The following is a 19,777-nucleotide window of genomic DNA, read 5'->3' as shown; positions in this document are numbered from 1 at the left end:
TGTAAAGGTGATGGAAGTTGATGTGATGGTTACTGTACATTAGAGCAAAACCTAAAAAAAAAATAAAGAGAGGGGTTTAGCCGTTTAGGTTTCAAGAGGGAAAAGGAAAATAAGAATTGCAAAATTTAGAAAAGAAAAGCTGATGTGATGCTTGCTGTAGAGTATAGAGAAACGCAAAAAAGGGATTAGCTTTGAGGAAAAATGAACCTGGTAATTGGTGTTGTAAATTAGTTTAGAAACTAATATGTATATATATAGTCGGTCAGGTCCGTCGGTCAGTTCGACCTAAAGCGAGAACAGGACCAACCGGTCACCGGTTCCAAAAATAGGTACCTAAGACCGGACCAAACCCTCTAGAACCGCCCAAAACCGGCTAGTCCGGTCCAGTCTGGCAGGTTCCCGGTTCGGGCAGTTTCCGTTGCACAACCCTTGGCCCGGCAAGATCCCAGTTGGTCTTGTAAATTCATAGAAAAGCCATCGGGACACGAGGCTTTTCCTGCTGCTAGGGAGAAAAGAGTATCCTTGATCTCCAAATCTGTGACCGGGCAAAAGATGGAGCTGCATTGAATATCTGAGGGAGGCCGATGGATGAGCTCCTTCATCTCATGAAGAGACAGTTTTGAGAGACACGCCTGAGGTGAGAGCAGCTTTAAGAAGTAGGACACAAACACTTGAGGCACAAGGGCTGGATCATCTATGAGGACACTAGATGAATCCATAACCAAGAGGATGTGGTTTTAGTGCATGCATTCTTACTTAGAATTGTAGAAGAATCTAGTGTTCGATCACCCTCTTTCAACCAAGTCACACGAGACTTTTGGTAGTAAAAAGACTCTTCATGGGCCTGATTGGACAAGGCACGTCGCTGGTTTTTTTCCAGGTTAGCAAGAGATGAATTAGAAGAATCATCATGAAGACCAACCTGAGTGATGCGAAGGGCTTCTCTAGCTTCAGTCGTCCTCATCGACATGTCAGAGAAAAACTCTTTGTTGAGTAATTTGAGGCGAGCTTTAACCAATTTCAGCTTGGACATGAGGCGGAACATCGGCAATCTCGAGACTAGCGTATTCCAAGCTTGATTGATGCAAGACGAGTAATCCGGGTGATCGGACCAAAAATGAAGTAATCCAAGCTCCCAATTGTTTATTTTAAACTATAGTCTTGAACTCTATGTTAGCATGGTATGGTCATTTTTAGGAATACTGACATAAATAATTCATGAACTTTTAATTGATGTTTTGTTTAGTGTGATATATGACTTTTGTTATATGAAATATTCAATATAGCCTTTCTATTAATTTAAGACTAGGGACAACATTAAACATTTTAATATAGTCTAGGGGTCAAATTAAATATTTACTAACAGTTCAGGGAGTAAATTGAGCAAATCAAAATTTTAGGGGTTACATTCACATTGGACTTAAAGTTTATGAATTGCATTGAACAAATTAAAAATTCATGGACCACATTGCAATTTAATGACTATATATATATTACTTTCCCTCGTCATTATTTATATAGACTTTTTTCCCTTTGATATCATGTGTTTGTATAAGAGTACGTTCCCTCGCAGACCAAATCAAAAGTTTAGGGATTATATTGGTATTGAGCTAAAATTTATGGATCACATAGAATAAATTAAAATTTACGGACCATATTGCACGTTAAGTTAAAATTTGAAGACTATTTATGCCATTTTCTCTTATCTTCTTTTTTTTTTTTTTTGGTCGAACTCTTATATTTATTTAGACGGACTTTTTTTCCCTTTGATATCATCTGTTTATATAAGCGCACGTCACCTCCCTACATTTTCATCTTCTTATCTTTTTCAACCGTTTAGAGATTCATTGCATCAACAGGCCTTCACCAGATGATTTCCCCTTCCCCGGTTACGTGTACGGAGCAACGAGACAAACAGGTCTTCGAGAAAAATAATGATGCAGGTCAACGGCAATACAACATGGAAATTGACTCCTCCATGTGCATGCAGTCACCTCTCGATGCTTAGCCCTCTGACTAAAAGCGATGCGTCTTTCGTCTAGATAGGACCTTACCCACTTAAACATGATAAAACTCAGTTCCAAAAAAAAAAAAAAAGATTGGAATTTTAAGCAATAAGAATTTATGACAAAAACTTCTAAATTATTATCGTTGTGATGGGAATACATTTAGTGTGCTCTAATTAAAGATCCTATGATTTGTGGCGTTAGGTTTGTGTTAGATTATGCTCGTAACAGATAGAGCTTTTAATGATATCTAGGAATGGTGGATGCTTTGTTTTTGACCAAAATTGGGAAGTCACGAGAATGAATTACGATACCTTGAATGTAGTAGTAACCTTCAAACACAGTGAATATATTCATTGGATAGTTTTATCTCTTCCCATACCACGTGAGATCAAGATGCTTCCTCTTTCACAAGATTTAGATTGGTATCCTCCATTTGAATTAGTTTTGCATGCAATCGACAGAAAGAACGCTCTTGGAGACTATAATGATACAATTGCAGAAAGATTGTAAAAATTTAGTCCTTTTACAGACCAAACCGACCGATGAAAAGAGTCTTGAGGGGTAAAATTAGAAATTTTGACAATATACCCATTTTTTCGAGGGAGTTATTGAACGTACGATAGGTCTGTCTAAACATACAAGTCGAGCAATCTTAGTGACCACAAATGCAAATTCGGAATAGACATGTCCCACGAGAAAAAGTTGGAGACTTTTGATAAGATAATCCCTAATTAATATGGTACATCACAAGCAAACCTATGATGAAGTCACGTACACTCAAGATTCTGACAAATTCATTTGGAATATCGATTTTGTAGATCGGCTCAAGCGATCAAGATTAGTCACAATAACATAAGAAACGACCAGTGAAGTGTGGAGGACCTCGAATGGAGCAATACACACAAGCTGGCAAGTGAGATCAACCGGGGAGGTTGTCATCAGGGCCGAGTCCCAGATCTGTTCTGTAAGTTCTCAAACAAGATCGTAAGGAGAGTTACCGGGGGAGGGGACTGCGGTTTTGGGAAAACTTGTGATGCGAGAGATTCCTGGTTGACTCTATTATAACGTTAAAACCTCCACCTCGTTTTTGTGCAAGGCGACGTTCGCGTTTCAAAACGTAAGAAAATAGACCGACCGAAGATTCTTGCATGGCCCTCGGATTTCATAGGAACATCGCAAGAGAAATGCATAAAAATATATCGATTTACTTACTTAGAATAGCACTCCGCGTTAACATAAATCTTAATTAAGTCCATTAATGTCGATGAAGAAGCTTTTTACGAGTGCATTGATTACGCGAGATATGTATAGAAAAATCTGATCATATCAATACAGTGAGATTTCTTTACATATATTACGTGAACATATAAACCTTCGCTTATAAAAAAGCTAATCTTACGAATTAACTAAATGAATGTTGATTGAATTAGTCTCTGTCTCTCTTTCTTGCAACGTCGAAGACCCAGGTGGAAACCACAGACCCACCGGTCTTAGAACTTCCTAAGTAGGATCGCTTGCCCAGTTCTTGCTTCCCTATATTCTTTTTTATATATTCAACGCCATTCATGCACCTTCTTCTCACCTTCGCTTCACCATCTCTCTTCCCAAATTCTCAAATCTCAGTCTCCTCATGATCCACTAGCAGATAAAAAGAACCAAAGCACGATCCATACGCCCCGCAGAACGTCCATGGCCATGGCTGGTCCAGTCAAGTCCATCGCTCCTTACCTGAAGACCAACCGTCTCCACGCATGGCTCCTCGTCTTCCTCCTCTGTTCCGTCTCGTACCTCCTCGGCTCATGGCGAAAAGCGGCTGTCACGATTGCCGCCTCCAAGCCCTGCGTCTCCTCGTCGCTCGACTTCCGTCCCCGCCGCGCCCAAGATGGGGAGCATCGTCGAGTGAGAACGTCAGGACCTACCAGCCATGCGATGTCAAGCACAGCGAGCACACCCCGTGCGAGGACCCCAAGAGGTCTCACCGGTTCGACAGGAGGAGGCTGATATTCCGGGAGCGGCATTGCCCCGAGAGGAACGAGACGCTCAAGTGCCGGGTCCCGGCCCCACCCGGATACCGGAACCCATTCCGGTGGCCCACAAGCCGGGATATGGCGTGGTACGCCAACGTGCCACACAAGGAGCTCACGGTGGAGAAGGCGGTCCAGAACTGGATCCAGTTCGAGGGCGACCGGTTCCGCTTCCCCGGGGGCGGGACAATGTTCCCTAACGGCGCAGACGCCTACATCGACGACATCGGGAAGTTGATCGATCTCAGGAATGGGTCCATACGGACCGCCATCGATACTGGTTGCGGAGTAAGCTCCTTCTTTCTTTTGCGTCTAAGTTCATCCTACTCTACAAATCAATCCCAATCCCAGAAAAATGGCAAGAGTATAGATTTTGTTTACCTTTTACATACGTCTGCTATGAGAGGCTGAGCCAAACTTGCCTGAATCGTGTATGCCATAATTGTTTTCAACGCGCCTTGCGGTTTCTCTTTCCTTGTTTTCTTCGAGGAGGAATGGCGAGAGATGCTAGTCGATTCACTTTCCTTTCTAGGATGTAGACACACATATATGCGGTTGAATTATGTGCTCTATGCTCAATTAAGTTGCCAGCTATTGATCAAAGAAAATAACTTAATCTGCAACATACGTGCTTCTAGTTTTGGAGGAGGAAGTCGGGGCATTCGGCCATTCGTGGCTCTAGGAAGCCGAATAGTTATGATCTTTCGAATTTTTCGAACAGTAGATGGCAATGACTAGCGGTGCAATCTGTTTCTCGATGTTCTGAGTTCTGTTCACGTCCAGGTTGCTAGTTGGGGCGCTTATCTTCTGTCTCGAGGCATCCTAGCGATGTCATTCGCCCCAAGGGACACGCACGAAGCTCAAGTCCAGTTCGCCCTTGAGCGAGGAGTGCCTGCACAAATTGGGGTCCTTGCATCCAAGCGCCTTCCCTATCCATCCCGAGCTTTCGACATGGCTCATTGCTCTCGCTGCCTCATTCCGTGGGACCTATTCGGTATTAAGCCCTCGCTAATTTATGAGTCAATTAAATTTTGGGGGTCTTGCATTCATCGTAATTTGCATGTTCTGCTGTAGATGGGATATATCTCATCGAAGTGGATCGAGTTCTGCGGCCTGGCGGGTACTGGATCCTGTCCGGCCCGCCGATCAATTGGAAGAATCACTGGAGTGGTTGGCAGAGAACAAAGGAAGATCTGAGTGCTGAGCAGACCAGAATTGAGAATGTAGCAAAAAGTCTTTGCTGGAAGAAGCTGGTGGAAAAGGATGACATTGCAATATGGCAAAAGCCTATCAATCATTTGCATTGCAAGGTCAATTTGTGCCCGTCTCAGGATCCAGACAAGGCCTGGTACATGATTGACGAATTCAGTCTATCCTGCATTTTGTGCCTGCTGCGTTCAAATCTTCTTTGATTCAAGCTTCATTTCAACCGTGATTTGTTCTCAGGTATACCAGCATGGAAACGTGCTTGACTCCATTGCCCAAAGTCAAAGACGGCCAGGAAATTTCCGGGGGTGAGTTGGCTAATTGGCCTGAGAGGCTGAACACAATTCCACCGAGGATCAGCAAGGGAACGCTGCCGGGCATCACGGCCGAGATCTTCCAAAGGGAGACGGCATTGTGGGAGAGGAGGGTGTCATATTACAAGACCGTGAACAACCAGCTAGGACTCCCGGGGAGGTACCGCAACTTGCTGGATATGAATGCCTACTTGGGCGGGTTCGCAGCCACGCTCGTCCAAGACCCCGTCTGGGTCTTGAACGTGGTTCCTGTGGAAGCCAAGGTCAACACTCTTGGAGCTATCTACGAACGAGGACTCATCGGAACATACCATAGCTGGCAAGTCTTTTCTTCGTTGCCTGTGATTCTCTGTTCCAGTATCGACCATTTAACACCCATGTACACGTCATGCGAAAGATTCATGAGTTCCTTGTATGCGTCGCAGGTGCGAAGCGATGTCCACATATCCGAGAGCATACGACCTCATTCATGCCGATTCCCTGTTTAGCCTCTATCAGGACAGGTATGCAAAAGATAACTCAGGAGGTCTTAGTCAGTTTTCGCGGCATATTTCGACATGGGTTCTGTATTCTACTAGGGCGGATCGATCAGCTAATGTTTTTGACATGCTGGGAATGTGTATGTAGGTGTGAATTGGATGACATATTGCTTGAGATGGACAGAGTTCTGAGGCCAGAAGGGAGCTTCATACTGCGAGACGATGTGGACATGCTGGTGAAGGTCAAGAGGATCATTGACACGATGAACTACGACAGCCAAATCGTCGACCATGAAGACGGACCACTCGTGAGAGAGAAGCTCTTGTTCGCCGTCAAGTCTTATTGGACAGCTTCTGCTCCCTCAGACGATCCGCACACATCCTGAACACCACCATAGATAAATTCCTCCCGCATCTCGCCGACAGTTTTGTTTTTCTCGAATCTAGATTCTTAAAATTCGACTCTTTCGAGTTTCAAATGGCCCCGGTTATATGATCACTTCACTGGTCCTTTCCTACTTTTTCGTTGACATTTCTATCATTCAGAATCAGATACTGCCTTGTTTGTATGTACTGTACATAATCAATAGGATTTTTATCAGATAAGCTTTCGCTCTCCGATGTTCCATTTTGATCCCCTTCCATACGCTCCTTCTACACTGCTGTACCAATGGAAATTTAACATTGCAATTGATGGATGCGCATCAAGAAGTAGCTTTCCAACTACAGTTCTCTAGGATGTGAATTGAAGAAGGCCAGACCAATTCCCGGTCGAGATATTTCCTGCACGGCGACTCACCCGTCAATTCTTCCTTAAGAACCAGCAGCAAAAGAGCAGTACCTGAGGCAAAGCATTCATATCACTGATCAGGGTTCAAGACTCATGGCACCCTTGGCAGGCGCCAAGTCTCTCTACTCTCTCCTCATGGTGTCACTGCTCACGGCATCGGCAGCTCAACTGACTCGGATGGCTCGAGCAGACATTCGCAAAGCTACTCGGCCCAGCTCGGTTCAGCTCCCGGCAAGTTTGCGCCATTCATGCATGGCCAGAGTTGACAACACCCCAAAGGGGTTAGGACGGGCAGCAACATACACTTCACCTCAAGCCCCGCCGCCAACACAAATAATTCCATAATGCTAGTCACGGGTTGGATCGGCAGAACAGGAAGGAAACACCAAAACAGAATTCCCGTGAAGAATCTGCTGTATCTAGCAACTTGCCAATCGAACCGAGGCATCTGGGGTCAATCGATCCTACTCTCGGTGGACCAGAGCCGGCTCCATTGGGCCTTTCAGTTACGAACAATTCCGAAAGGCACGAGGCCTTTGGGTTGCACCTGCATTCTCAGTTAATTTCACGCGACTTTCTTATCCATGACCTAAGTATAACAAAGGAAATTACATTGGCAGGGTGAGGCACTACGGCAGTTTAAATTGTCGGTGTATGTACCACGCAACGGCAGCTACAGGATTTTTGAGGTAGAGAATGTAAGTGTAAAACGTACATAAATAACGAGGCGAAAGTTTTTTTATACATGATATGTCTTTCACATGAGTGAAATTGTAGTGATAAGCTATCCAAGCAATAATCGAAGGTGGGCAAGTTGGCCCGGCCTCAAGGAAGCCAAGCTCAACCTTCATGGACTCGGGTCAAGCCATCCAATGAACCCATTCCAAGCTCGATGGACCCTAGCCTAAAGCTAGGTACTAGAGCATTGGCACCGAAGTCCCAAGCCCGGACATTATGCGCTTGGGCATGGGCATTGAGGTCCCCACGCCTAAAGCTGTCACTATGATCTAAATGTCAATACCTTATCATATTAACGGAAAATGATTTCAAATTTTTAAAAGCGGAAATGATTCTCAGTAATTATGAAAATGTTTTTCGTTGACTCATTTTTTAAATAATTCAAAAACCGAAAAAAAAAAAAAAAAAAAGGTTTTTAGACGGAAAATATGCCTTTGGGGTTAATCGGGCCGTCGAGCCCATGATCACATTCACATTGGCCTATAATATCATGCAAGAAAAGGACAAAGACACGGTATTTTCGTGAGGATTAATATAAGACTACTGTAGTTTTAATAATGCGCTTTGGTTAGTCAAAAGGGACATGGAATTTTCACCGTCCATAAAACTCCACGAGATGCGAGAGGGGCGTGTGTCACGACTCCCGAAACCGCGCGTCGTCGTCGTCGCCGTCGCCTCCAAGGCTCCACCCGACATCTCCGAAAATCTCCATCCCCGATTGCTCGCCTTCTCTCTCTCTCTCTCTCTTTCCCTATTTATTTCCTCTGGTTCGCTCGCTTTCTCTCTCTATACTCCCACCACTTGCTGCCATTAAGGCACCTCCAAAAGAAGGCAAAAAGCTCGCGTTTTTTCAACTCCCTGTACTTGACTCCACGGAACCCACGTCAGTGAGATGATAGCATGGGCTTCTTCCGACGACTCTTCGGCGGCGGCGGCGGCGGCGGCGGCGGCTCCAGGGACAAGCGACCCCGCCGGCGCTGGAGCTTCGTCAGATCGCTCAACGACAGGAGCCGCCTAGCCCTCCCCAGCGCCCCTCGCCACTACCCGTCTCTCGGCCCCGGCGACTTGGACGCCAGCAAGCACGCCATCGCGGTCGCCGCCGCCACCGCCGCCGTCGCCGAGGCCGCCCTCGCCGCCGCTCAGGCCGCCGCGGAGGTCGTCAGGCTCACCAGCGGCGGGGGCGGCGGGGTCGTGAAATGCGCCGCTCCGGCGCAGTTCGGCGGCAGCCGCCCGCGCGTGGAGGACTTGGCCGCCGTTCGGATTCAATCCGCATTTCGAGGCTATCTGGTTGGTACTTTAAACTTTTGGGTATCCGTTTTCTTGCTTTTAGGTTCGATTACCGGAAGTCTGTGCAATGTTGGTTCATTTGGGTGCCCAAATTTGCTTGAAAGCTTTCAACTTGAAGTGAAATCTGAATCAATAGCAATTGGGTGGATGAGGATTGCATGGCTGAAATCTTGTGTGCATGCTTTCTAAGCTGTGCTCAGCAATAACAGTACGAAATCGATAGGAAAAATAGTGCTTCAATTCAAACTAAAACCAACTTGAATCATTATTATTATTATTATTATTATTATTTGGGGGCACCTCTTGCCTTGCCTCTGTACAACCTGAATCGCAATCGTTCGGGTTCATTAAAGCTTTTCCTTCTTTCCGTGTACCTGCGATATGCAGAGTACTAGCTTTACAGCTGCTAAAAATAGCTGCACGACGCTTCGTGTTTTGTTTTTAAGGTTATGTCCAGGTAAATTATTAGGGGTTCCACCCGTAAAAAGAACGGTGTAGTAGGTGTCTAGTGTCGATGTTGAAGGCTTGCCAGTGTGGGCGCACAGGACTTTTGCGTTAGGAAGACGCCGACACCAGCACTGGTCATACTCAGACGGGGGGGGAGAACCTATTCCTTGTGACCCGCACCGTGTTTGCTTTGGACGAAAAGTCCATAGGCGTTCAACGGGCTTGTGTTCTCACGTGTTGAACCACTTCCCGTGTCTCTCTCTACCCCAAAGTTCACTTCTTGGAACTCTACTGACTATCATTGCGGTTGTCACTTGCTCATTGGAGTTGGAGATATGGAATTCTTTTGTCAATCTTTCTTTCTTTTTCTTTTTCTTTTTTTCTTTTGTTTTAGTTGTTTCAAGGAGATCTGGGCTTCGGGGGTTGTTGATAGTCGTATTATATTGGAGTCGTATGGATATGTAGAATGTTCCGTCTCAGAGAAAGAAGAAAAGGTCAAAAGCATAGTGCATTTTCATAATTTCAGCCCATAAAAGCAGCCTACCAGATGGGGACCAATTTTCTTTTCCGGGTGAACTGCATAGCTGGAAAGCACAGTAATTCGATCGATGGTTTCACCAATTCGATCCATCTTTTTCGTTTTCCTTTTGTTATTCAAGTGGGGGTGTGTACGTTCTGTTTATGAGGTTTGTACATTGCAGATCTAGGTTATTTTGGCATTGAAAATATGGCTGGCTTCCCAGCTGTTTCTCTTTCTTTTTTTTTAAAAAGTTTGCGAAGGGCCAGATAGATTTGCTTTCGTATGGCTGGGTCATCATGGAGTGAACAGCAGCCTTAAAGAACTATTTGGAACCCTGCATTAAGTCCATGCTTTTTTGGGTATCTAATGATTATAATCCTAATTATGCAAGTGTTTTTACCCTTAAGATGGGCCAGTTATGATTGTGACCTAAAGTTGCTAGCACTTTCCCCCCCTCGTCTTTTGAAGGTTTAAATTTGTTTATTCGAGCAGCATCTGCTGTGCAAAACCCATGCTAAGCTGGTTGCCACTTTCAAGTGGCACCAGTGCTTGTTGATGTAGGTGCCTTTGGCAATTGGATTGGTCTCGATATCTATTTTGAGAGTAGCTTTATATAGCTCTATGCCACTTAGCAGGGGAAAATTAAGTGAAGTGGGACAAACCGCCTCATAGGATCTCTTGATTAGCATCTCATTTCTTAAGTTAGGCCATGTTTATGAGCAAGTGGTTAAGAAAGACAGATTGTATTCCTGTTTAGTTTTTCTAATTCACATTCTTTGCATTGCCAGGAAGTTCTGCTGGATTATCTTAAAGAAAATAATGACTTGAAAATGCTAGCTTACCTGTTAAGTTTCGTAGTCTAATTCTTTAAGCCATACTGTTTCCGGTTAATTGATCGGAAAAAGATCTAACTTGCTAACACCTCTAATTGCAATCTTCAAAGGCAAGGAGAGCACTTAGAGCACTGAAAGCCTTAGTGAAACTCCAAGCGCTGGTGAGAGGCCATATTGTGAGAAAGCAAATGACAGACATGCTCAGGCGCATGCAGACATTGGTCCGCGTGCAAGTAAGGGCTCGTGCAGGTCGCTCTTATACATCAGTTTCTTCACATTCCAGCAGCAAGTCCTCTGTATCTCATTATCCGGTAAGAAGACTCATCATCTGTAAAACTCTTTCATTTATTATTAGATGCCCCTACAATTGAGGTATCTAAATAAGTAGTCTGAACACGCAAGTTGCTTGCCAATATCCTACTTGGTGAGTGTATGGGAAACTATCAATTACTCTACCAGGGGTATCATCAAAGTGAATACGTATTTGGCCTTAAGTCCTGCATTTGTGTTGTAGTATTTGATGATTTTGTGTGTCATCTTGTTAAATTTGCTTGTCTTGATCATTGATGCTATTCAAAGCTCGCATTTTTCTTGTAGAGATGTGGCTCAAATTCAAACTTCAGGGGAAATATTGACATGGAAGGGGCAAAATTTGGATCAAATTGGCTAGACCGTTGGATGGAAGAAGGCGTAAGGGACGACCATGGAGATGCTCCACCAAGACATCGGCATGATGATGAGAGGAGCTCAAAGATTCTTGAAGTAGACACTTGGAAGCCTCACTTGAACTCTCAAAGAAACCGGGAAACTTACCAATCCCTGCATCAAGCTATAGAATCCAACTACATAAATCAGAATGCGATGGTATTCGAGTCTCCATCAAAATACTCGTCAAGAGCACCTAACCCAGTCCCCAGTTTATCCTCGGAGGAGATTCTTTCATTGAGGTCTCTGCAATATCCCGGAGGTAAAGGTGAAATGCCCAAGTCTGCTGATAATAGCCCACAAGTGAATTCTCTCTCATCTAGGCCCAGAAGTAGCAGTGCGAGGAGAGGTCCCTTCACACCGACAAGAAGCGAATGTTCGTGGGGCTTCTTTAATGGGTACTCAGGTCACCCAAATTATATGGCTAACACGGAATCGTCTCGGGCCAAGGTGAGGTCACAGAGTGCCCCCAGGCAGAGGCTTGAGTTTGACAGGTATGGTATGGCGAAGAGATCTCTCCAGGCATCTTGGGATGCTGGGGCTACTTCGGAAAGGAATTACCCGCTATATGCTGACTTAAGGAGCAAAGGCAAAACAGTCTCCAACCGGTTGGATAGACTAGGAACTGCCAATTTGAGGTGACACGGCTTGGTTTTTCTCTTCCTTCGCTTCGGTCGGGTGTTGTGTGGTAAGACATCTTGATGCGTGGTAGTGACATTCTTCATCAGATTCACGGGAAGTTTATCTACGAGTGCAAAACCGTTTTTGATATTTTTCCTGTTTTTGCTAGTGGAGTGCTGTTCCCCCGTCTCTCCCTTTGTTAGTCAGAGTGACCCTCTATTTGTTCCACTCGTCGATGAACACAATAAAGCTGTGTACCCGTGACACTGTAAATTATGAATTTACTTGAATATCTTATTCCTCCTTCTGTGTAACGATTCTCGAGGGGACGGGAGAGAGTATTTTCTTATCATCTTGCATTCATCCGTCTCCTCTAAAACGTACAAAGTAGACTTCTATTTAAGCATATGTCTTACCTTGATGAAGTACATTGACTCGGGTCCTCCGTTAAGAACCTCAAATCATCCGATACGAACCCGAAGGACGGATTGAAACAAAAACCTCGATGACAATCTGGCACAAATTTGAAATGGCGTCGGATTTGAGCAGACACGTTGCTTTCAGTTTGTAACCACTCCCGCGTCCCCACTAAAGCTTGTTCTGGAGAGAATTCATCGTCTCCACTCATTTTCACCGGCAGTTCGATGGCAGGTCACGTCAAAGCTTTGTCTTTGCAAGGACGCGGAGCACGACCGACAAGGATGATGCCATTGAATTCCCCAGTACGGCAAAGAAGACAATTTGTTGGGTTTGTTCGCTCGTTTACTTCTCAGATGAAATACAACAAAAGATGTGATTTTTTATAGTCAAGGACGCGATGCTCAAACATCAGGACCGAGCTAAAACCCCCCACCAACTTGATTAATGCGAATACTTAAGGGGTCACTGATGAAATCATTAGGTGATGATAGGATCGATCGGCTTTGGGACCCTCCTCCATCTTCTGCTTTTGTCTCTTTCCTGTCCTAATCCTGGGTCTTTTTGGTGGAGTAAAAAGATGGGTCAATGACGTTTTTCGAGTGGACTCGTCACGGGAGGGGGAATTGGAATTCAAAGAGCGATGAAACGAACCCCACCTAATCCTGATATAAAAACAGGGGCGGCGGCCCTCCTTTTGGATTTCTTTTGAATTGCTTTGCGCAAGTAGAAAGATTGTCTTCTTCCTCCATGGGGTCACCAGTGGTCACTGGAGCAATTTAGGTGCCGTTTCTTGATTGATTTCACTCATTGACGGCAATTTCTGCGACTTGTGCTTTAAGAAACAGAGCACGGTCTCTCTTAGAATGTGAATGGAGAATGATCGATCCAAATGCTATGGCAGCGCTCGACGGATTATTGGTTTTTTTCATAAGTGCCACCTACTGATATTTCCTGGATTGGTAAAAGTCACCAACTAGACAACGGGAGGTGTAAATAGACGAAGAAATTGAGTGACTATCATCTGTCGAGAATGGCGGGGGTACCATGCTTTTGATGGAGCGAAACAATATCCCATCTTCCTTCGCGCGGAAAGCAGACGTCGTGGAGGTGTACATTTGGTGTGTGGTAGTAGATATGGCCAGTGCCAACAAGGTTTTCCGAGGCTCCCGTTGTCACAAGATTTTAGCACTTAGCAGCACCATTCTGATGCACTTGATAGCTACGACTCTGCTGTACATAAAGATAGCCATTGTTTTCTAGCGGTAAAAAGATCGTTCTGCATCAGCTTATGGGTAACCGCACTAATGCCAGCAAAACCAAAGAATTACGCGCGCATGGAAACAGTTTTCTCTTATGCTGAAATACAAAGTTCACCCATTAGGGAAAGGTTAACGAAGCTGCCGTGAATTTTTGTAGGAATCCAGCCCAGCTTTCATAGCCCAGCTCATGTCGGGTGCAGCCTTATGAACCTCTTTATCAGTTTTCTGTGCAAGAAGCCTATTTCTTAACATTATTTTTCAATTTGTGGGCCTATTATGATAAACTTAGTAGAATTCTACCAAAACTCGTCAACGGTGGTGTCGTGGTGTAGTTGGTTATCACGTCAGTCTAACACACTGAAGGTCTCCGGTTCGAACCCGGGCGACGCCATCTTCCTTTCCTTTTGTATTTTATTTTTCCCCTGCTTCCAGTTTAGTACCCAGAAGGGCCCAGAACACAAACAAATGCATGCTAAAATCTTAGCATAGGACGTTCCTTTCCTTTTGTATTTTGTTTTTCCCCTGCTTCCAGTTTAGTACCCAGAAGGGCCCAGAACACAAACAAATGCATGCTAAAATCTTAGCATAGGACGTACCATGAGAATGGGGTACAAGAAAACTAAGAAACTGCATTAAGCTCAACTAGGCAGTCTGTGTCGGCAATTATGGCGAGATATACAAAAGATTACGAAAGGAATATAATCCTGCATGTACAGTCCCACTGGAGAGCAACACCAGGCACATATACATACTACATGTTGCCCTATAAATAGGTCGTATGAAGCAAAGTTGAACTACCCTTGAATAAAAATGCCCGATGTACATACATATCAGGAGTGGCCATCACCCTCGGGAATTTATTTTCCATTACAAGTCCAGCTATCGGTGGGCACACAGCTCAGATAGTGACACCAGTGGCAATGGTCATTAACGTTCTTTCCTCGAAAGAGCATCACCAGCCCTACGGTGAATCTGCAATTAAAGTCCAAAGGATGAGGAAGCAAAGTCAACTTGAGAAAGCAATAAGCAAGTGTCCTTCCAGTAGAAGACCCACCATGTTGGTTCTACTGCACAGTTATCATATTTCAAGATATAGCTGATGATTATGGTTTAAACTCATTTGTCCAGATTTAATTAATGAAAAATTGACAATGTAAAGGTAAATACTCCTCCGTGACAGGGTGAAACGTAAACACATCCCTTCGCAGATCAAAGAAGTATAGACATCAGCAGCTCAGCCACAAGCACTCAGTACAGTGGCTGGGTGGAAAGGTTGGGATGCTAGGCTACCATTACAAACCCCTCAACCTCATATCTAAGAAAAGAAATGAAGGACAAAAGGCAGCAAACACCTCTACCACTAAGCAGATAGGATACCAATCACCTAGCAAATCATCTGAGACAGATGAAGTAGCTCCACACATTTATGTCATAATTTCACATCAGTCCTAGCTGAATGCAAGATAAGGAGCGCAGTCCAATGAAAGACAGAAATGCGGTGCAAAAAAGCACTCTGCATGCTAACAGAGATTCAAAGATCATCCTCAAATGAAGTTAACTCACCCTGCAAGTAGCAGCAGCAAGGAAGCTACCCATAACACATACTGATAGGCTCTGTACTTGGATTTGACAGGAACATCAGCTGGAAGATTGCGACGGTCCAACCATGCTAATTGAGGACGGGGGAGCAAAATAAAGCCGAGAAGGAACCCCGTCAAGAAGCCACCGATATTAGCTAAATTATTGACATGTGGCAAAATCCCAAGAGCAATGTTAACAGCAATCACAAATGCCAGAGTGACCAATGCTGCAGCCTACAGAAGCAGCTAAAAAGGGGGTTAGCAAAAACTTCAGAATATCACGATAAATGCAAGTATTAAAGCATCTCGAGTCGAAGGCAACATGGGATAGCTAGGTTTGCTTGACTCACCTTATTTGTGTAAAGAGTCCAGTTGGTAAAAAGTTCCGACAGCATAGCCCCAAGCAGCCCGAAAAGAGCACCAGAGGCACCAACGGTTATGTAATTTGGATTAAACACAGCAGAAAGCACACTTCCACCAAATCCTGATAAAAGAAAAACAATTCCGATGCGCACTGCCAAGTTGTGAAGAAAAATGTCACACGATAGCAAAAAAAAATTTATCGCGCCAAACGTAAATCTCAATGCTGAACTGAGATTCTAATCCAGCCTAAGGAACTTAATCACTTGATTATACATTTCAAAGTGTATAAACACCCGTTCCTTCATATATAAGAAAGATTTTCTGGAAAATTGCTTCATTTGAGAAGAGAAATGACATGTGATTTTTAGAATCTGATGTGCAAAAGAATGGCTGGCAATAACTTTTTATTGCCCCCCTTATTGAGAGGTTAAATAATAGATGAATCTAAGGTCTCGAGTTGCACATTGTTTTAACGGAAAAGACAACGTGCTCAAGGCGAGGGTGAATTACCAAACCCAAATTGCTGCTCAAGGCGGACTCCAATGAGTATCAGGCACAACATGTTCACGGCGAGATGAATGACGCCCGCATGCAACCAGATGCAGGTGACAAGCCTCCATCCTTGATGCCGATGCACAACTCTATGCCAGTCCAGAGCTCCAAGCTTGATTAATCTTCAAAACGGAGGAAAAAGCTTCAGATCAACTTCTGTTTTCAATCTCAACTACTCGTAAAGATCTCTCCTTTAACTAATCCCTGTGCCCCATAAAGCTAAAAGGAAAATTGCCCATGACTAAAGGTACCATTTTGTGCTATCCACATGTTATTACCTACTCAAATTGTGGAGCGAAAGAGCAAATTCACCAAAAAGAAGAACAATTATCTCAGGAAAATGAGGCTGCCCGCCTCTAATTGATAACTAAGACTGCTTCCCACGAAAATTCACCAATTCAGTAGCTACAAGCATTAAATCGAGCGAGCTGTGAAGTAATTTCACTAAGGTCTGCCAGATTGCGCAAGCAACAACAGCTCTCTGCATCTAAACCTGCTGATCGCCGACGAGGCAAAACAACAAAGATCAAAGGGAATCGCGGGAGGAACAAATTACGTGGAATTAGAAGGGCCGAAGAGAGGGTTCAGCCTGAGAGGCTCGAACGAGAACCTCCCAAGGAACTTGGCCACGCAGGGCCCGGCGCGGTTGTGCTTGGGGCAGTCGTTCACGTACATCATCACCACGAACAGCGCGATGTTGGCGACCACGACCATGGGCACCAGCCACGACGTCCACTGCGTCTCGCCGTCGTCGACCACGAACGACGTCGACGACGAGGAGTAATAGTTGCCGCCGCCGCCGCCGCCCCTCGATCCGTTCTTCACCGGCCCTCCTCCCCTGTTCTCGACATCCACACCCGCCATCCTCTTTCGCCAAGCCGCGAATTCTCAGTTGATCGAGCAGTGCCTCGTCTCTCTCCCTCTCTCTCTCTCTCTCTCTCTCTACACGAGTTTTGATGGAGTTGGTGAAGTGATTTATTGGAGTAGGAAGTTTCGCGAGGAGAGAGAAAGGGAGAGTTTTTACAGGTTTGGTCGTCGGAAACTGCTTGCGGTTACGCAACGAAGCGACCACGAACTGGAAAAAGCGGAGCACTGGTCTCGCGACGGCGCAGCGCTCCTCCAATCAGAGCGCGCCACGCGAGAGCACTGCCGGGCCAGGGCGACGTGGCGGGGGCCCACTTGATTGCGTGGCGGGAACGACCGGTGGCGGGGGGGATGACGTGGCGTGGGGACTACGGTGGTGGTGGTAGTGGTGGTGGTGGTGGTGGCGATCACGCGGCGTGGGCGCCCGCGCTTCGGACGCGCAAATGTCGACATCAGCGTTCCCCACTTGCGTCTTCGCGGCCATTTTAAACGGTGACGATACGCAATTGCTTACCGTGCGCAACTATCGTTAGCTTGAGCATGCTGAATTACTTCACTCGTTTTGCAAATCGCGAGTCAGCAGGAGACACCAATCGAGCGAATTCCGGTCGTTTTTTCTCCTTGAAAAGACGGGGAATAACAACGTTTGAAAATCGAACCCCAGACGGACACCGAGAGAATCGACTTAAAAAATGCTGGATGCTTCTCCATCCCTCTCTGTCTCTATCGAGGACGAGCCTGGGGGAGCCGCGAATTCGGGCTACATCTGGCGGAGGAATAAAGCGGGGGAGGAAGAATAAGGAAAGCTCGTCGAATCCGAGAGTCGCGACGACATTCGAGTCGATCCGGATGGTGAGTGGGCACTTCCTCCCTCGCTCGCTCGAACATCTTCCGCACGTGCGGTTCCGCGAGGGCTCGGCCCAATGGGCCGGCCCCGTTTCGCGGATCCAGAGGCCCGCGAAGCCACGGAGGCGAGCTCGCTCGCTCGTCTAAGAACGTAGGCAAAAGTAATTTGTCTATGGAGCGCGCCATTATTGGCGTAGGTAGCTGGCTTGAGTTATGAAGGGAGGGCGGGGAATGCTAGGTCGTCGTCTTCTTCCCCGCCCGCGATGGCAAGGCGGAGGAGGGGGGTAAAGGTAAAAGAGCGGGGGGAAAACGGTTGGCAGAGAGTTGCTTTCAAGCATCAAATGATGATAAACACGCCCGGCCCTGCCGTGCCCGTACTTCGCCCGAGGCCCACCCTTTCCTTGCTTTTCTCTCCTCCCCTGAGGTGAAAAAACCGGGGGGGAAAAATTGGAATCGGGAATCAATCAACTCCCCACGCACAGAATCTCTATCTCTCTCTCTCTCTCTCTACTCTGCGCAAAAGCCTACCCCTTGGCTCCAAGCTATTTCCTCCAGTCGTCCCATTCTCGGCATCTTTCCTATTCCCGATGAACTGGAACCCGACCCAGTACGTGGAAACGAGGGAAAAAGTGAAACTTCTCCGCTTCTCCTTCTGCTGCATCATCATCGTCTCTGTCGAATGAACGCGTGCACGCATCTTGTGATGCCCCTCCCCCTGCCCTTTCCCCAGGCCCCCACGCCACGCCACCTCCGTCACCATCTCTCCTCCCCCCGGTTAGCCCCTCCTGCTAAACTTAACATTAAATGCCTGCTACTCTCTCCTTTTCCTCGGTTGAAGAAAGGTCGATCGTCGCTCATCGGAGAGCCTGGGCCATTCAATAAAAGCGTTTGCAGCGCAGTCAGAGAGAGAGAGGGACTGGCAGTTGTTTTCTGGTTCAATGGCGGAGTTGATGGTTGGCTCAAAAATTACAAGTGGAGGAGTTAATGTAAGGCCAGGTGTCACCGAAACGGACCCTGCCAGCTTCCTCTGCAGCACCAGCACGCCCCCATCTCACGCAAAATCCGGGGGTGCCTCCGAGAGAGAAGATAAAAAAAAACTAAATTCCCCGTATTTTATACTAATTTAATATTTATCAGTTAAACTTACTTAGGTTATAAGTCGCAATGAAATGTTCTTCAGTGGAAAAGAGAGAGAAAGAGAGAGAGGGTCGTTCCTATATTTTATTTTATTTTCCATTTTCATTCCATGCATCAGTCATGTGTAAAAAGCATTAGACGAGCAGCAGGCAGGCATTGATAGGTATACAGCTTTGATTATGATATAAAAGAATTCATTTCATCAATATATTGTTAATTTTTTTAATTTCGTGAGATAATGTATCTTTTTTGAATTCTTTTCTTTCCCTTTTTTTTTCTTTCGTTCCCTAAGGAGCTAGGTTTTGAGCCCCCCCTAAAAAAAAAAAAATCATTCCATTTTCCAGAAAGTCCCTCCAAAATTGATCAAGTATTTTTCTGCTTGAACTATGATTGTCTAGATCTGCCATTTGCAGCCTTTCCCGAGATTTGTTTTGATTTTTCCTGCAGATAGAGTATGGTGAAATCCGGTTGCTATGAGGACCTAAGAAGCATCCCTTTCGTACCCTCAAGGGAATTATTTCTTCGGAATTTTAGTATAATTAGATGTAAATAATAACTATTATGTTCTAAAAATCAATTTATGACAAGAAATTGATTTTTTTTTCTAAATAAGTTTCTGAATAAAAATATGCGTTTAATAATAATACAAAATTTATATTCCTTAAATAAAAATTCGCTTAATAATGATACGAGATTTCTCCATTCCAAGTAGTGATGAAAGGAGCTAGCAAGGAGCGTCTAACAACCAACGGTGAGCATCCACTAGGCAGCGATGAGTGTCCA

General features: G+C 45.3%; 3 protein-coding genes and 1 non-coding gene across 7 annotated transcripts; 3 read left to right on the top strand and 1 right to left on the bottom strand.

Annotated features, from left to right (window-relative positions):
• The first annotated feature begins 3,760 nt into the window (after nucleotides 1-3,760).
• On the top strand, nucleotides 3,761-6,538 carry LOC104449026 (probable methyltransferase PMT15). Its single transcript, XM_010063021.3, has 6 exons — nucleotides 3,761-4,321; nucleotides 4,817-5,027; nucleotides 5,108-5,381; nucleotides 5,480-5,872; nucleotides 5,979-6,056; nucleotides 6,181-6,538. Exons 1-6 carry the CDS (start codon nucleotides 3,761-3,763, stop codon nucleotides 6,416-6,418), a joined length of 1,755 nt encoding a protein of 584 aa, XP_010061323.2. The 3' UTR covers nucleotides 6,419-6,538.
• Nucleotides 6,539-8,223: 1,685 nt separating this feature from the next.
• Nucleotides 8,224-12,287, top strand: LOC104449018 (protein IQ-DOMAIN 14). 3 transcript variants are annotated; one of them, XM_039301007.1, is made up of 4 exons: nucleotides 8,228-8,471; nucleotides 8,669-8,847; nucleotides 10,758-10,958; nucleotides 11,245-12,287. In XM_039301007.1, exons 1-4 carry the CDS (start codon nucleotides 8,453-8,455, stop codon nucleotides 11,992-11,994), a joined length of 1,149 nt encoding a protein of 382 aa, XP_039156941.1. In that variant the 5' UTR covers nucleotides 8,228-8,452; the 3' UTR covers nucleotides 11,995-12,287. The 3 variants fall into 3 exon arrangements, with proteins under 3 accessions (XP_010061313.3, XP_039156941.1, XP_039156948.1); XM_039301014.1 differs by having other exon boundaries at nucleotides 8,229-8,471; nucleotides 8,672-8,847; XM_010063011.3 differs by having other exon boundaries at nucleotides 8,224-8,847.
• A 1,682-nt stretch (nucleotides 12,288-13,969) lies between these two features.
• TRNAV-AAC lies at nucleotides 13,970-14,043 on the top strand. Its single transcript has one exon. It is a non-coding gene; the product is annotated as a tRNA-Val (tRNA).
• A 215-nt stretch (nucleotides 14,044-14,258) lies between these two features.
• LOC104449009 (RHOMBOID-like protein 2) lies at nucleotides 14,259-17,295 on the bottom strand. Of its 2 annotated transcripts, XM_010062998.3 has the most exons (5): nucleotides 16,704-17,255; nucleotides 16,106-16,269; nucleotides 15,583-15,746; nucleotides 15,216-15,466; nucleotides 14,259-14,624 (listed from the first exon to the last, which is right to left on the bottom strand). In XM_010062998.3, exons 1-5 carry the CDS (start codon nucleotides 17,009-17,011, stop codon nucleotides 14,510-14,512), a joined length of 1,002 nt encoding a protein of 333 aa, XP_010061300.2. In that variant the 5' UTR covers nucleotides 17,012-17,255; the 3' UTR covers nucleotides 14,259-14,509. The 2 variants fall into 2 exon arrangements, with proteins under 2 accessions (XP_010061300.2, XP_039156958.1); XM_039301024.1 differs by lacking the exon at nucleotides 14,259-14,624 and having other exon boundaries at nucleotides 15,336-15,478; nucleotides 16,704-17,295.
• Between the last annotated feature and the right edge of the window lie 2,482 nt (nucleotides 17,296-19,777).

This window comes from Eucalyptus grandis, chromosome 1, assembly GCF_016545825.1.
Source record: "Eucalyptus grandis isolate ANBG69807.140 chromosome 1, ASM1654582v1, whole genome shotgun sequence".
NCBI classification, from domain to species: Eukaryota; Viridiplantae; Streptophyta; class Magnoliopsida; order Myrtales; family Myrtaceae; genus Eucalyptus; species Eucalyptus grandis.
Note: the sequence above shows the minus strand (reverse complement) of the source record. Positions and strands in the feature narration are given on the sequence as shown.